The sequence below is a fragment of the Dermacentor albipictus genome, chromosome 1, assembly GCF_038994185.2.
Source record: "Dermacentor albipictus isolate Rhodes 1998 colony chromosome 1, USDA_Dalb.pri_finalv2, whole genome shotgun sequence".
In the NCBI taxonomy this organism is placed as follows: Eukaryota; Metazoa; Arthropoda; class Arachnida; order Ixodida; family Ixodidae; genus Dermacentor; species Dermacentor albipictus.
The window spans coordinates 112,930,883-112,949,291 of NC_091821.1; the positions used below are offsets into that span (position 1 = coordinate 112,930,883).

General features: G+C 45.6%; 1 protein-coding gene across 1 annotated transcript in view; it reads right to left on the reverse strand.

Annotated features, from left to right (window-relative positions):
• LOC139049446 (N(G),N(G)-dimethylarginine dimethylaminohydrolase 1) overlaps positions 1 to 18,409 on the reverse strand; it is a 78,566-nt gene that overhangs the window by 41,867 nt on the left and 18,290 nt on the right. Inside the window, exons 2-3 of the mRNA XM_070524835.1 lie at positions 5,594 to 5,696; positions 5,159 to 5,352 (exon numbers count right to left, since the gene is read on the reverse strand). Of these exons, the coding sequence (XP_070380936.1) occupies positions 5,159 to 5,352; positions 5,594 to 5,696 (297 nt within the window). The remainder of the gene's footprint in view (positions 1 to 5,158; positions 5,353 to 5,593; positions 5,697 to 18,409) is intronic.

Consider the following 18,409-nt stretch of genomic DNA (forward strand, 5'->3'; position numbering starts at 1 on the left):
AGGTCCTTGGTTTTTTTGTTGCCCCACAGCGTCTGCATACAGGATCACGGCCCGGCTTCGCTGCTTGATCTTCCGTTTACTGAAATCCATGGAACACAGCGGATGCGCACCCTGTCCGGCGCAGCCCTCGACGAGATGGACTGGCGGGAGAGTGCACCCTACCGCTTCACTTCTACAACTGAGATGGCAGCGATACCAACGGCGTATAAATGGAGCAACTTGTCGATCGTCAGCATTGGACACTGCCCTCCGCAGTGAGCATGGCGCTCACGAACCACTTCATCTTTCTCGTCTAGGTGAGGAAGGATTACGGGAAATGTTTTCGTAGTAACAATGTGTTTCTTGTGGTGCTGCCGTGCCCATGGCAAGTGTGTTCACTTGTTGCCGAGTATGGTGTTTCCTTAAGAAATTTATTACTCTTGTCTGGAGGCATAGAAAGTAATCCTGGTCCTACTATTCAAGAAGTCATGAACGAAATACGCAAAATGGCTGCAGATCTTAACGACATTAAAAGCGAGAACAAGGCGGCTTCTGAATCCTTAGCAATCATTCACGCCAAACTGGATGGACTGTCGCACATCGAGGGTAGGGTAGGTGACGTAGAAGACAAAATTATCCGATTGGAACGAACCGTGACTAACCTAGCACGGCAGGTTGACGACCTCGAAAACAGAAGTAGGCGATCGAACCTAATCGTTTACGGAATTAAGGAAGAACAAGAGGAGACTGTCGAGCGCCTTGAAAATGAAATATGTGTGAAACTCGTTCAAAATAAACTTGGTGGCACTATTTCTGGAATAGAGAGGATTCACCGCCTTGGGGCCAAAAAAGAAAACAAGACACGTCCTGTTATTTTTAAGCTGCTTGATTCCAGAGATAAAACTAACATATTTAAGAACTGCACCAAACTAAAAGGTACCACCATATCAGTCAGTGAAGATTTCTCGTTAAGGGTGCGTAATATTAGGAAACAACTATGGGATAGCTGCAAGACCAATCGAGAAAATAAGGATAAAGTCAAATTGATTTTTGATAAAATTAAGGTTAATGATGACGTGTTCGTTTGGGACGAAGAAAGTGGTGACAAAGTACCATTAAACAGGAAAAAGCAGAACTTTGCAAAAAACGGGAACAGCCTGACCAACAAGAAAAGCTAACTATAGTGAACATTAATTCCAGAAGCGTTGTAAACAAAACCGAAGAATTAGAAGCGTTTCTTCTGGAGCACTCTCCGCAAATAGTCACAATCAGTGAAACATGGCTGTCATCACGAATTCCGAGCAGCGGTATCTTTCCACCCGGCTATATTGTCCTGCGCAAAGATAGGTGCGCTCGGGGGTGTGGTGTTGCAATTTTGGTGAGAGACGACATTCCAACGATGCCCATGCCTGACGTACATGGTATAGAAGCATTGTGGTGTAAGATTACTGTCGGTAAATTTGTATTCTTCGTCGGAACTATGTACAGGCCCCCAAACGCCGATTGCAGTATGCTTCACGCACTGGCTGATTACATGCAACGTCATCTTCAGGATACTCATAAAATTATACTCACGGGTGACTATAACCTACCCTCAATAGACTGGGCAACGCTTGACGGCGGAACTGCCGATCCGTCCTGCGCAGAAGCATTGCTGGAAATTGCCTTTAACTTTAGCCTCAAGCAGATTATACATGCACCAACACGTGTAACCACGAAAACCAGCAATATATTAGACCTCACCTTCTTCAGCGACAATATTCCCGATAACACAATCTCTTGGGAAACAGTCAATGGCATTGCAGATCACAAAGCAACCATATGTTCATTACAATTGCACAACCGGCCGCGAGCGCGAAAGAAAGAGACTCAAATATACGACTGGACAAATGCTGATGACGTTAGTGTTCTTGACTCCCTAGAAGAATCTTACCCAGAATTCCTTCGGTGTTTCCACGATGAAAGCATGCCAACTGATAACCTATGGGTGCTTTTCAGGGCCAATGTTGATCACTGTCTCAGAAAATTCATTCCTAAGAAAATAAAAACGGTACGCAAAACGAACCCATGGATATCAAGAGAGATTATACATTTAAAACGCAGACTTGCAAGGCTCAGAAAGCTTAGAAACAAAAGAATTTTTTTCATCAATTGTACAAGAAAAATTAGCGAACTTTCTCACGCGTTGAAGATAGCAGTGAAAACTGCTAAACAAAAGTACTTAGATGAAACCTTAAATAATTTCATTAAAAAATCCCTTCATAAATTTTGGCACTAGCTCAAATCTAGGGTTCCGAAGAAGAGCAACTTATTGCCAACAGAAGCCTTAACCAAGGCTACCCAATTTAATCAATTTTTCCAATCAGTTTTCACAGTAGACAACACTATCCCAGACAACATCGCACAGACAAGTGACATAGGTGAACTACCATGTGAGCTAAATATAAAGGAAGCGGGAATTCTTTCTTTATTACTTTATCTTGATATAAAAACATCCAGCGGCCCAGATAACATTCCAAATACTTTTCTCAGAAGGTACGCTGAATGGGTTTCTAAATACTTATTGCTAATTTTTACAAAATCGTTGAAAACTTCTGAGGTTCCACAAGAAAGGAAAATTGCAAAAATTATTCCGATACATAAATCAGGTGATGCTACAAATCCTTCAAACTTCTGTCCTATTTCACTCACTTGTACAGCAGGAAAAATTCTTGAGCATTTAATATTAAAACACATCGTAACTTTTGTTGAAAGTAATTCTCTAATTAACCCTAACCAACATGGATTTAGGAGTGGTTTGTCTACAACAACTCAATTAATAGAGACTATTCATGACCTAGCATTAACAATCGATAAGCAAGGACAGGTAGACATAATTTTTCTAGACCTATCAAAAGCTTTTGATCGGGTATCGCATCCAACACTAATCCATAAGCTGCAAGGAATTCTGGGACACGGTATTCTTACAAAGTGGTTAAAAGCATATTTGTCAGGACATCAACAACTCGTTCATTTCGAAGGGCAATCCTCAGACTACGTTGACGTTTTATCCGGTGTGCCTCAGGGCACAGTTTTAGCTCCCATTCTCTTCCTTCTTTTTATTAACCACATCGCAAACGGCATTGACACAACGGTACGCATGTTCGCAGATGACTGCATTATTTATAAACCAATACATACCAAGGATGATCAAGTTGTTCTGAATGACGCACTTAAAAATATAGCAAAATGGTGTCAAGACTGGCAGATGACGCTAAATGCAGAAAAAACTGTCTGCATGACAGTAACGAGAAAGAAAGAACCACTAACCTTTCCATACCAAATTCAGCAAAAAGAACTACACAGGGTAGAAGAATACAAGTATTTAGGTATAATTATCTCTTCCGATCTAAAATGGAACTAACACGTGTCATACGTGGCAACAAAATCACTCTCAGCGCTTTTTTCCCTCAAACGGTCCCTCAGATATTATTATTATTATTTGTTTTGCACACATATACACATATACACAGGTAACAGGAAAGGGATAGCGAGGAGCAGGCTGGCAACTGCCACCGGAAGGGGCACAACGCCTGCCTACTCTTCTGAAGATACACTTCACCCAACACCAAACTACTCGCGTACACGTCACTCATTCGCTCCGTTATAGAATAGGGCGCCATATGCTGGTTTCCATACACTAAATGTGCCATAGCGAAATTAGAGAACGTACAAAGAAAAGCAGTAAGATTCATTTATAATAAATACCGTCGTCATGATTCCCCAACTGAACTTCTACGCTTAGCCGGACTCTCAACAATTAGCGATCGTGCTAGATATCTCTGACTAAAATTCCTGTTTATTCTCCAGAGCAATGCCCTAAAAATAGACAAAAATAAGTTTTTAGTACACTCTAACGCTAGAATTTCAAGAATGAAACACAATAAACAATTATCTGAGTATAGGTTTCACAATGACACCTTCAGATATTCATACTTCCCACAAGCTATCAGAGAATGGAATATGTTACCACAAGAAGTTGTCGATTGTACAACCCTCGATTCTTTTTTGTCTAAGCTGTCTAACCATATCTTTGTTGCTACATGATGAAATGTGGTTTTTTACATTATGTTCTATTGTCACCATGAATGCGCACTGTCTATATTGCTGTACGTGTGTGTGTATAAGCTTATTTTTTAAACCAAAGCCAAGGCCTCTTGTAAACGATTATCGTTGAACCCTGTGTGAATGATGTATTTTCCCTTTTATGGATGTACCCTTTCCTGCCAAAGCCTTCGTTAAGGCTAGCAGTATGTACCAAATAAATAAAATACAGATGACGATTACTGTTGTGTGGCAAATATACACCCCAAAGGGTGTACATTTGTTTAACAGTGTACATCTAGTTCACTCCAAAAGCAGTTGCACCCTTTGTGGTGTATATTTGCCACACACCAATAATCGTCATCTGTCTTGTCCGCATTTCCTTTCTTTAACGCTGTGAGCCCGGTACTTTAAAGTCACGAACGGCACACGCATTATAAGCATGACAAAGCATTCTTGACAATAAGTAACGAGCACAGCGTTTTCAAGAAAGGAAGTACAAGTAAGACAGATGACGATTATTGTTGGGTGGCCAATATACACCCCAAAGGGTGCAAATGTTCTTAGAGTGTTGGTCTATCAGATCAGGTGATACCACAGCTTCCCTGGCCAACCAGCTTCACAGCGTGGATTGGAGCCACACGGTGATGGTTTGTCAAATGAGGGCTAACGATGTGATGTATTTGCAGCGAGTCAACTCCCGTTGAACAAATTAACGAGAGTACAAAATGCCACCTAACGATATTTAAGTTCCAGTACTAAATACTGTTTAGCAAAATATTTGTGAACGACAAAATACTCGCGACAGTATACAAAATACAATAAGGCATTGACTCGAGCTATTAAAGTTATGACACCGGTCTGTTCACTGTGCTAGACTGTCACACAAAGGACAAACTGAAAGAAACTGACACACATGTGCGCAATTATGAAGAGTGCCGAGACCAGCATAGTAAACCGAATGATGTCGTATCAACTCGTCCTAGTTGAAGCCTTATTGGGCATAACCTTGCGCTAATTTGCTACCTGGCACTGCACAATACAAGAAATGATATGTTATGGTTGTCACCACAGAATATACTATATCGAACAGTACCCTTTTCACAGCCTGTGCCTCCGGGCTGTCTGACAGGCAGATGACATCGGGGCCAGCCATGGACAAAAGGGCCTTGAGATGGTTTCGCTTGGGCAGTTTTACAGGTGTCACTGGATATTCGGGGAATGCAGCAGCCAGTGCCCGTGCTCCTGCCTCATTTGTCCAAGGTGATATACCCACAAAGAACTCACGACCTGCAACGCACACCCATGATCTAATGAATGTAGGGAAGCGAAGCTTTCAGGAAGGATGATATCTTTTATGGCATGCAACACAGAATTAATGAGAAAAGCAAGTATAAACTTCATTTACACTTAGGAATAGGTAATGTAAATGTCACAAATTTAATTTGGAGGCAGAAACTGTGATGTTTAGTTCAATGTAATGCTTCTTCCCACTTTTAAGAGAAATGTCCTACTGTGGCTGAGGATATACCTGTGAAAAGCACGTTTCCACCTTGAATAATTGCCATTGGATCCCGGATTTCCATTACTGCAATGCCCAGTTCTTTCTTGATGGTAGCCCGTATTATGTCCAGCTGCAATGTAAAAAACAAAGCTTTCACTTATGTTTCATCAATTTGGTTCATACTGGCGACTCTGCTGAGACACACACGAACAAAAAGGATAACCGAGAAGCTTGATTAACTATTGGCTTCATATGGCTGACCCACACATCACAGACAGACACGGAAATGCATTTATTGACTCGGCAAGAAAAAGAAAGGGCAGCTCCAACGCACTTGGAACCTACATTACACGAAGCGTTCTTGAAACTTTTCAGTTAAATGCTATGCAAAGAATCGTACAATGCGTGTAATTTTATTTCCAACCACGCGCAGGAATCACCCACATTCTCCCATCATATTTTTCTTTTGGCTTTGCGGCAACGCGCATGCAACTGTTCGTGTTCTGCACCGCGTTTTACAGCATATCGAATACATGCTTCGGCCGGCAAGATGCTCCATCTTGGCTTTGAGAATGCGCTTCAGTTCCATGACACAGGTGCAAATGCCACACCTACTTTCACAGCGCAAGTTTTTATGTGCTCAGCCTTTGACACGCGACCGTGGATTACAGCAGTATCCAGGATCGGCCCAGTCCACTCGGCAACAAACCGACCGAGCAGCCACGAAACGCACCTTAGGGAAACAGGCAAAAACGTTTTGCTTTGAAAGCAAATAGTTACAGGTGCTACATGTACTATTGTCTTCTTTATGAATGGAAATACGCGAGTGCGTGACAAATAGTGAAATGTGAAAACAAAAGTGGCACCATTCCTTTTATTGCCCACACTTCTTCTCGCACTAAAGAGGATGGAAGACTGGGCGAGTTGGTATTGATTCATGGCATATAAGCAACAGCGCACTGAAAACGTCTTCGTTTTCAGTGCGCTGTTGCCTATTTCCCACTCATTTTCTTGCACGTTACCTTCTTTCTGCGTTGACACAGCATGCGAGCGACAAAGAACGGAAGACTGTACTGATAGGGTGATGATGATGTCATGCTCCCAGTTTACAGCGATAGTGCATCCAAAGGAGTATAAAGAAAAACTGTTGGAGTGGAGGGAGTGCCCGCTAAGTGAAGCCGCCACGTCGCCATCTTGCGGGGGTCAAAAGCATGCCGGCCGCCGCAGCTTATGCATTTCGGGTCGTCGTATCTTGCCGTAAGCAGTGCTGTGCGGATCCCAAAATATGCTGCGCGCTCGAGTGTTTTTAGGAAAAATGACGTACAAATCGTTGACATGTTAGAGTTGTCCTCATTTAAATAAAGTTGCAGATCAGCACTGCCTTGTGCTAAAATAAAGGGAAATTTTATATTTCAGGCTAAAAGGAAACAGCCGCTACCAATGTTCTGAGACTCTCCATGCAATGAGCATGCTAAAGCACCTACAACACCTGATGATAATGAAGGTAATAATGAGTACTTATGTTTGTTACATGTATTGCTATTTCTCATGCTACATTTTTAGCTTTTAATTTTTCTTGCTTTCTTGTTTTGACAGCTTTCATGATTGCTGAATTTCTACACTAGATTAAAGAAGGTGAACAAACGCTAATTATTGCACTAATTTTTCTTCTACTTGGTGGCTGCTGCATATTGATGTCAATAAAATGGGAAAATGCCCGAGTACTGGCATATCTGCGATCCGGAGACCTCCAATATGGCTCGCCTCATAGCCCACAGTGCTGCATTTGAACTTGAAAATCCATGAAACAATTAAAAACCACCGGAAAGGTCAGCGAACAGCGCTGCGAAGATCTTGGCAGACCGCTTCTTGCCCTTTCAGAGTGCACTCTGGTGCACTCTGAAAAACGTTTCACGCTCAGAAAAACACTTTTACGTAGCACGTATCAAGCAAGAGAAAGCTGCGTTGGGAGTTTTTCATGTTGCTCTACAATTTTCGTTAACAACGTGTTAACGATTACACTCCTGCGAAAAATTTGCACCAGCAGCAAAGAATACATTTCGTTACTGCTAGTAGAACTTGTTGTTGGGCGAGTTGGTAGATATTAGCGAACATTGTTTAACTGCGCGAACAAACGAACGAACTTTGTGGTTCGTTCGCGCAGTTAAACAATGTTCGTTACTGCTACTGTGTGTAGTTGAGCTCTGTGCCACCGGATGGCTGCACCACGCAGACCATTCATATTTGCGCTTCTGCTCATCCCGTGAAAAGACAAACAGCCAGGCCCTGTCCCCTTGCTTTGGGGCTTACCCTAATACCGGACTCGCGAAATGCTACTGCGATAGTAATGTTCTGGTGTAAGGTGACCGCTGCAAATGCGCAAACCCTGGCACCGACCGGATAGCAGCAGTCCGATGCGCTGCAGCCAGTCCGCTCGTCTGCTGCCTTGCAGAGGGACACGATGTCGCAGCTTGACATATTGCCAGTCGCTACGTTTGCAGTCCACAACGCAACAAAGTCGAATTATAGTGCTCGCGAAAAGACTGAGACGGACTCTGACTGCGGAGCTCTCGTCAAAATGGACCACGTTGTAACACAAGTAGACGACGCTTGTTGTGTGCCGGAAGTGCTTAAGTGTAGTGAGAAATTGTTCTTGTGTATTCTCTTTCTATTTCTTTTTATAGAAACAAATTAACTAACATTCCAACTATTACGAACATAATTTGTTCACCATAAAGGAGGAAAAATTATCGATGACGTGCCCTAGGGAGCCAATTGGATAGCTCGCCCTACTGACGTCAACTGGGTGATTTACGTCGTATGGGTAGAAGCGGCTGAAAATTCCGTCGAGCAGCGTGCTGCGATCGGCAGCAATGTACATTTTTAAAACCTTATAATAAACTACACACTTTACGCGGAGCACCTGGATGTGTCAATTAATGATCAGAAAGACCTAATCTAATGATTCAGTATGTTTGTACAAAGTCATCAAAATTGTTTCAGGGTCCCTTTAAAGGGCAGGAAATAAGGCCCGGGAATGAAGAATGTTTGAAAATCAGCTGTTTTCTCCATATTTTATGGCATTGTTTGGGAGGAGTCTATTTGCTGGGAAACGTATGTAAAAGTGAATTTCTTTGTAATGTACACGCGTTATTCCTGTTAGGTCTGTATATCAATATGATACATGCTTGTAATTTACTTTTCTTCAGCTGATGGCGTACGATGGAGCTTTGTACGGAAATTACTGCTGCTTACCTCATGCCACAACTTTGGATGAACGCACAAAAAGCTCGGAACGAGCATTTATATAGAGCAAAATAAACATTTCATAATTTCACAAGACGTCTTGCGTTTACTTTATTAAATTGCATGTGGCACAGATTCGTTGGAGGCTTGTACAGATCGTTCGCAAACATTTTTAGTAAATAAACAGATTCCGCGCCAAGGCCGCGCGTGATTCAGCAGTAGAAGCGAAAAAAAAAAATGCTGCGCCGATCAGCGGATCCGGCGTGGCGTGTACCAGCTGGCGTTCAAAACGCACGCGCCCAGAACCGAAACCGGAAGGTGTTGATCCCGTCCGCTTGGTGCGCTACAGTCAATTCGGCCGCTGGGCTCTATGGGAGTGTCCGCTCTTGTATTTCTTTCTTTATGGAAGTACTGGGCTTGCAGCGTTAAAGAAAGGAAATGCGGCCAAGACATATGGCGATTATTGTTCATTTGTCTTGTCCGCATTTCCTTTCTTTAACGCTGCGAGCACGGTACTTCCAAGTCACGAACGAAATGTGCATTATCAGCACGACAGAGCATTCTCGTCAGGAAAGTAGCGAGCGCAGCATTTTCAAGAAAGGAAACGCAGGCGAGACAGATGACGATTATCGTTGTGTGGCAAGATACGACCCAAAGAGTGTACTATCGTGACCAATATGAGCGGGAACACGCGAACGCGTGGAAAATAGCCCCGAACCCGACGTGGGATGATTCGCGGCGGCCGCTGTCGCAAACAAAGTGGGAAGAGCGCCGCGGTTCCACTAACTGTTTGCACTCCCGCCTCGCTGCTGCTAGGAAACGGCAGCTGATTGCGCGTCACCAGCCGCTAGCGATGGTATGAGTTCATATCTGCGCGCGCAGCCACATCCAATGATCCGTCAGGCTACGTAACTCTGAGGGATCGGCCGTGACGCAGCTTGCCGTGATACACAGGATTTGCTCGCATCTAGGTAGTGTTGGCTTAGCATTGATACGCCTGTGTTATCTTTTCTTTTGTGGAATATGCTTATAAAGTAGACCACGGCTGTCCGTGCCTAGCACTGCAGTCATATGTGTTTCAGCGCCTAACGATGTCGTGAGTGCCTTTGCATAAGCGTGAGGAAGTCGTCGAGATGTCAAAGAAAGGTTACACGCACCGCAACGTTGCTGCCTTGACAGGCTGCCAGTTGAAGACGGTCAACAGGATAGTCTTAAGTATACCAAGATGAAGGAAGCATTAAGTGTGCGCCGCAGAAGAGGCAACCCCGCGCCACGTCGATGGACCAATACGTACAAATTGTTGCTGCAGTCAATGAGAAGCCATTTCAAATTGCGAAGGACGTGCGCAGTACTCTCGACTTGGCAAATGTAAGTGACAGCACAGTACGGCAAAGGTTAAGGGAAGCCGCAGTCCGTAGTCGCATCGCCGCTCAGAAGCCTCTTCTCACAGTTGCCAACACAACTGTTCGCCTGAAGTTCGCTGTCAATCACCGCATGCATGTCAGGTGGCGGATTGGAAATACGTAATCTTCTCTGACGAATATACTTTCTCGGGCCGCTGGGACCAGCACAAATAAGTGTGGCGCATGGAGAACACACGCTTCTATCCGCAGAACAACAAGGAGGCGGCCGCAAGCGGACGCACGTCAGTAAACGTGTGGGCGGCTACTTCGCCAGACGGCCTAACTTCACTTGTAAGAATCTCTGGGAGAGTTACGAGTGCTGCTTATTGCACATTGCTGGAGCACGAGATGTTCACATATGCATTGCATGGTCCACTCCCGGATGGGTACTATCTATTTCAACAGAACTTGTCTCCTGTGCATACAGCAAAGGTCGTGACACGTCTTTTAGATGAATGAGGGGTAATGCGCCTTGAGTGGTGCGGGAAGGGTGCGGACGTGAATATAATAGAGCATACTTGGATACGTATGAATGCTAACATTTCCACGCTCTCCTTGGACTTGGCGACCGCAGATGAACTGCATAGGAAGCTATACAAGTGTGGAAACGTCTTCAAGGTGACACAGCCTTCGTCGAGGCTCTCTACGGGTTTCCACCAAAGAGAACGGAAGCCGTCATTAAAGCCGGCGGAACCATTACCCGTTATTAGCCCACCAAAGACGCAAGAAAAAGGCAAGCTAATGCTGATATATTGGGGTACTTTTTTATGTGCATTCAAAGTTTGTTACCGCGTCGCAAGAGCTCAATAAAAACTTTTCAACCGACTGCTGCGTGCAGCTCTCCGTTCACGAGAACCAGGATACAGCAGAATAGGTGTAAAAAAATAGTTTTTTCCTGCGCCTGAACGCTATTATAGGCGCTACAGTATCAAGCCAATATCACTGCCAGACGTTCCGTGCGTGTCATAGAGCAAGAGCAAGAGAGGTATTTTGCGCAGGACTATAAGCAACACATTGCCACGCCCTGCGTGCTATTGGCGGCGAGCTCGACCACTGGGAAAGCTAGCGCCACCGTCGGTGTGACGTCGCATGAGGGACCAAGTGGACACAGCGGCCGCGTCGGCTGCTTCGGAAGCGCCCAAGCGAGCTGAAAACGAAAGTTTAAAGTCCCACCTGTGCCGCGGTTCTGATTAAGTGGTCAGGCTTTACCACCTTGGGTGTCTGCTTGACAACGTTTGAAAGTACTATAATAGGAGTGGCTGCCTTTGGAGGCACGCAGCATGGTAGGCTACTGCTCGGTGCCGCATTGCCGGACGTACGCAACGGAGCCCGGTGTCAGCCTTATTCACACGTGGCCGCAGGGCAAGGAGCTGCGTGAAGCTTGGCTGGCGAAACTTAGAACTGGCAGACGGCCATCTGCTACAACTCGGGTATGCAGCAAGCACAGACGCGAGGAAAATTTCTGCTACGGCGCCAGGACTGCGTGATGTTCGGTGAGTAGCAGAAAACGCGCACTGAGACGTTCGCCCACACCCGCTGCCCGGCTAATGTCATGACGGTTTGGTCTATGAACTTCTTGATGCTAGATACTGGCAAGTTCACTGGAAAGGAAACGGAGCGGTAAGACGCACATTTTAAAAGGCACGGCATATGGTCATGTTTGTGTTATGAATTAATGCACTGGATCACGAAAATCAAGCAGAGGGAAATCGCACGCTGAGAAGACCGATAAACATACAATGCGACGCAACTTGACAAATACTATTGAAATGTCCAAGAATTTAGAAGACAAAAAAGATTGCATCGTCGCGGCGGTACATCACAGTCGCCGTAGCTAGGCGTCGAAGTCTCTATAACGGAATTATTTTTGAACAGTTCTGATAGCGTCCACGCAACAATGGTTGCTAGTGTACTGTCAAATGTTCATATGCTGCGGCCTAAAGCTCACGGCATGGTGCGAAAACGCGCTCACAGCGAAAGCAAAACATTGTGCGCGGACATGCATGCAGACGCGCAGTCGGTCGATGCGAACCCGTGCGATCGCTGGATTGAGGCTCCATTCTGTTATGCCCCATTTGGTTATACAGACAGCCCACTATAAGAACATATTTCACATAGTTTACTCTCAGCGTTTGCCTACCTTTCACGCAAGAAGCCGGTTCGGGAGACTCCATCGCGGCGACCGCGCGCAGTGGCGTTCACGTACTGTACGTATTCGTTAAAGAGATAGCGACTGTAAGCGATTCTGTGCCTTCAGTATACCCAAGATTATTACATCGACAGTCAAAAACTTCCCTCCTTTAGAGTACCTGCATAAATGTCCAGGAGGGTTGCCGCATGGTGTTTTTATTGAGCGCCGTATGCGAAACCCATGAAGAGCGCGCCGCGTGATCCCTCATACTACGCAACTGAGGCGCTTCCGACAGATGGCGACTCCGTAACTCCTCGCTACCAACAAGCATAGAGTTTCTTACAAAATTACTAGAGGGAACTCTGGCGCTAGTGTCTACGTGACCTACAATGGGAGCGCTTGTCCCAGCATGGGAATTATGGGAAGTACATGGATTTGCCTAAACTTCGTCCTTTTGGCTCCAAACGGCTTTGTGACTTTGTAAACTCGTCATTTTCAACAGTTTATTGCGTAATAAATAATTAAATAAACATCATTAATATTGCCCGACGGCAGGATTCGAACACAGCGACTCTAGTACAGAAGCCTGATATTGAAACCATTAAGCCACGGATGCATGTATCGACAAGCGAATGAAACGCACTTATGAACTTATCGCGGGCATGCCAGTGCTTTGAGACGCTTGGCGCGTTTCGATTTGGGCACGTCATAGACAAGCTCAATCCTTGCAATTAATAGCAATTGTACGCGTTCCCGGCGTGTTCTGCACTTCGAAGAATGTAGATTGCGCTGAAATATACGACAATAAGATTTATATAGCGTAATATACAAAGCCACAAGAACGTCTGCATCCATAAGCACGAAGATCAGACAAATCAATGTCCTTCCCATGGCAGGACAACGACTGCAGCGCCAGAGTTCCCTCTAGCAATTTTGTAGGAAACTCTATGCCAACAAGCACCTCATCATTGCTAACGGCCGGTTAAAATCATCTGCCGTTTCGTAGCAACGCTAGCGAGGCGGGAGTTCAAACAGTTAGCGGAAGGGCGCGCCCTTCCCCTCTGTTTTCGACAGCGCCATCCGCCTATCACGCTAACTCGGTTTCGAGGCTATTTGCCACGCGTTCGCGTGTTCCCGCTCATATTGCTCACGATAGTACATTTGTTTAGGAGTGTATGAAGGGAAAACTACGGGCGCGTGACTGCTGTACACGTGTTATCACGCCAAATAGTCCGGCAGCGTTTGACAGTGCTTTTGGTAGCTCGGAACAGACACTGCATGAATCGACGCACGTGCGACGGTTTCGCGTTTCCCCAGACGCGGAAGGGAAAAGCCGCAAAGTAAGTAAACCTTTACACTCAGTGGTGTATGCTGTCTTATTTAACTGTTGCTAATAAGGTGTTCATGTTTTGCCTTCCCCAGCCTAAACTAACCTGGATTAAAATGCGGGAGTCTTTTCAGAAGCGCTCTCACTTGTGCACGCTTTGCATCCGTAGCTTTCCCTTCATACCCACGGAAAGTTGTCCTCGAGTATACTAACAACACCACCACCTAGATATTGCTAACCACAGGGGCTAAGTGGAAAGGAAAAAGGCACTCCTAGCGCGCACAAGAACTATGCCGGTTTCTGGCAATGGGGAAAAACTTGCGCCGTGACGCAGCAGGTGCTTCAAGCAACGACAGCTGACTCCCAAACGAACGCAGTGCGGCTGAACTTGATGTGCGCGCCTGTCAGTGGTGATGCCCAGACCACACTTAATATTGCCCGACGGCAGGATTCGAACACAGCGCTTGCACGCGCTTGCACGCGCTTGCAGACGCGCGCAAGCTCGCGTTCGCGCGCCCACGCATACGCAGACGGTGCAGCATGGCTCGAACGCGTCGAAACGCGGCGTGATCTCGGGGAACAGCTCATAGCCACCATAGCGCCTCCCTGTTATCGCGCGCCTGGGTTGTCTCGCGTCGGAGCGCCTGGCTATGCAGCTACGGCGCAGAACGTTCAACTCTTATGGTATCTTCGACTGGTCGCCTCCATTCCCCGAAGCAGAGTCGGGCAGATCAGGCGTTCCCCGAGCTCAGAGGTAGAGGACAAACGCGCAAACCGAACGTGCGACTCGCTCTCGGAAGAGGAAATGGCAGATGCGAAACCACATGACTACTGCCAACGTCCGATGATTCGCCTATCCAAAGCTCCCGGCGCTGCCGGGAAAAACCGGCGGACGCGCCGGCGGGACGAGCGTTCGTCGAGACGCCAGCATGCAGTGGCCTAGGTTACGGTGGGCCGTGCCAACAGCAGCGACGCGGCGCTGCGATGACGTTTCAATCTCGACGACTGCTCCGACGACAGGGCCCGGAGCGCGAGCGCTCGAAGATGGAGTAGAGCTATCGAAAAGAACCAGCCGAACGCAGGGCGCGCACCCTCTTTCGACCAGCCGAAGACAACGCCGCTCGCGAGAGCGCTCCAGAGCGCTCCGAAGCGACCAGCCGAAGATGGCATTAGTGAAAGATTTATATAATGCAAGAAAGTGCTTCTTCTTTCCTTTTTGTGCTGATCTAACAGCTATAAAGATATAACAGTTCCGTTTATATACCGTATTTTCGCGATTCTAAGCACGCCCCCCTCCCCCTATTTTCGCGAGAAAATTGGGGGAAAACGTTTGCATGCGAATCTAAGCACCCCCCTATTTGTTCGGAAGAGCGCGTAGCCAAGGGCGCAAAGCGCGCTTGTTCACTCTGTCATCGAGCCGGAGCCGTCGGAGTCCCGAGGTGGCACGGCGGCCGCGGCGTGAGTACGCCGTACAGCCGGACTGTACGGCGAAAGCTGCAGAAAGCGTACCCATCAACCATCGCATAGTGGATTTCGGACGCTTGGAAGCGGGTCCAAGTGGACGTAGTGGTCAAATCGTTTAATAGTGCTCGATCACAAACCACTTCGACGGAACGGAAGACGCCCTCTTGTGGGATGTGGGTACCGAGAGCGGCGGTTGAAGCGTTGCGACAAACTCGAGTGGTAGTGATAGTGACTGCGCATCCGACACAAGGGGTGGGTTCACCCTCTGCACCTATTTTTCTTTTAAATGTTTGCAAAATAAAATCTTATTTCTCGCACCCGTCTCGTCGTTATGTCGCAGCGAAAAGAGGGAGGGGGGGGGTAATTCTAGATTTTTCGAATCTAAGCACCCCCCCCCCCTCACTTTGGGCATCGCGATCGTGAAAAAAAGGGGGTGCTTAGAATCGAGTAAATACGGTATATCGAAACACTTTGAAACACTAATAATATTTGAGGTTTTACGTGCCAAAACCACTTTCTGATTATGAGGCACGCCGTAGTGGAGGACTCCGGAAATTAGGCCACCTGGGGTGGGGTTCTTTAACGTGCATCTAAATCTAAGCACACGGGTGTTTTCGCATTTCGCCCCCATCGAAATGCGGCCGCCGTGGCCGGGATTCGATCCCGCGACCTCGTGCTCAGCAGCCCAACACCATAGCCACTGAGCAACCACGGCGGGTACACTTTGAAACACTGTCGATAACAAGAGAAAAGACGGGGAATGCGGGAGATGGAAATTCAAGACGACGATGAGCAAAACGGGAACAAGGTGAATGCTTGAAGTAGTAAAGGCAAGGTGCAGCTTGGCCTCCTCCTTAAGGGGATGCCTTAGCTCGCGTGCTGCTATTTAAATACATGTAGAAAGGTAATTCGTTTTTCCTCGCAACAACTGCACCAAATTTGACGATGTTTGTGGAACTTAAAAGAAAAACTTAAATTCTAGTGACTGTTGGTTTCGAACTTTTCATTTAGGCGGTCAATTCATTAATAAAAATTGGCCAAAATCGCAAATTTTCAGAAAACGGAACTATCAAATTTAAAACTCCGTAACTCAACAATGAAAAATGATAGCACAATTCTGTGAATTACATCTAATAGTACATCTACAGCGGACAAAATAGATATATTAAACATGAATCTAAAACAAAAATTAGTATTATGGAATTACGACTTTTGCAGAACCCTTGTACACAACGTAACCAATTCACGCAATATGCAAATTGACAGACCAAATTTGTCCGCATTGACTTTCCTAATAGTTGCCGATTACAGAACCGAGATATCTGTTCTTGGTACATAGCTATTATTTTCTAAACGTCGTGCTTCTATGTTTTCGAAATTTCAAATTTTTCAAAATATTTATACAAAATTCAGGCCGTAAATCGAAATGCCATTTCCAACAGACACTATACTTTGCCTTCCCTCTCAATTGCAACCAATTTCATTAAAAGCGATTAGCAGGATTATCTCAGAAAAGCGTTTCTGCGTTTTACATGTATTTGAATAGGCCGCATCGGGTTTGGTCCCAGCTAAAGATTCCTCTTAAACAATTTGTCAAGGGTTCAAATACATGAATAATAATTGCACTGCCATTGCCAAAGATGCTGCAAACGAATTCTTGAACGCTAAGCACCGTAAAAAGCAAAATATCCCATTCTTCATAAAAGAATATACTCGTATGTGCCAAAAATTGTGCCCAAAATAACTGATATCAATGCTTCCATGTTTTTGTCTATTTAATAAGTAAAGAAAATATCGCACGAACTTTAGAACTATATCAGTTCGAAACCAGGAAAGCAGCGCATACCGCTGATATGAAAAATGAAGAGGCCATGAAATGAACAAGTTGAGGACAAATATGTTAATGAAACTAAGTCATTCAAGAACCGTGTTTAGATTCTTGTATATATGCAATGGCCAGTGAAAAATCTCCATGACGCTGTCATTTGTTCCAATGTATTACGAAGGAGCAGCTGTCACCGGTCGTGAATCGTGAGTAATTGCACTGAAATTATAGTCGCAACAGAAAGCACGTACAAAAAGCAGGAGTTCTGCAAGCTATACGAGGGCGAGTCAAATGAATGTGAGCCAACGCGAATATATGGCAAACGGGGTACTTTATTAAAAAGTAGTATTCATGAGAATTTAGACATATGCCCCAATGACTAACGAGTCGCGTGATTCCCTTCTCATGAAACTCCTTACGTTGTTGCTTCGAAAAATCTGTAACTGACTTTTTCACGTTATCGTCCGGCACGAATCTAGTTCCGTTCAGCTGTTTTTCGGTTGCCCCAAAATGCGGAAGTCGCAAGGGTACAGGTCTGAGCTGTATGACGGATGTTGCAACTTGCAGGGTTTCCCACTTGAACTTTGCCAGTGTTGTATCAACCACATCAGTGACGTGGGGACGGGCATTATCGTGGGACAAGATGACCCAATTCGTCAATTTTGCACGTAGTTTGTTCTTGATTGCGACACGCAGTAGTTCCGGCGTTTCACAATATCGGAACAATTGATAGTCTCTCAAGATTCAGCAAATTCTATCAGTAATGGCCCCTGACGATCGAAAAAAAAGCCAACAACACCTTTCCGGCGAAAATGACGGCCTTTGCGTTCTATGGCCGTGGTAAATTCGAATTTTTCCACTGTAAGCTTTGCCGTCGTGCTTCAGACTCGAAGTAGTGGCACCATGGTTCGTCCCCGATCACAATAGCAAACAAGAAATCGTCATCCTCATTGTGATACCGGATCAGATTAATCAAAGCAGCGCCAAATTTCTCCGTCTTCTGGCGGTGGATCAAAATCTTGGGCATCAATTGCGCACACAAGAGCCGATAACCGAGGTGCTCATGAATTATGGCGTGAACCGAGCCGTGACTGATTTTCACACGCTCTGCCAGTTCATCGATGCTTGTCCTCCATTCTTGTCTCATCAGCTCATCAACCTTTGAAATTGTGCGGGATGTGATTGCCCGATGGCTTTGGCCCGGTCTTAGAATGTCTTTGCAACTTTGCCATTCTTCTTTGAACCGTTTGCTCCCACGCTTTACAGTGGCCAATGAAATGCAATGTTCAACGCACACGGCAGCCATACGGCAATTAATTTCTTTTTGGGAAACACCTTTAGCTGTCAAAAACTTCGCGACACCACGCTGTCCAGCTTTTGGGGTGTCCATTATGTCAGGCAACCATATTCAACTCATTGTATGAGAGCATTAAAGAACATTTATCCT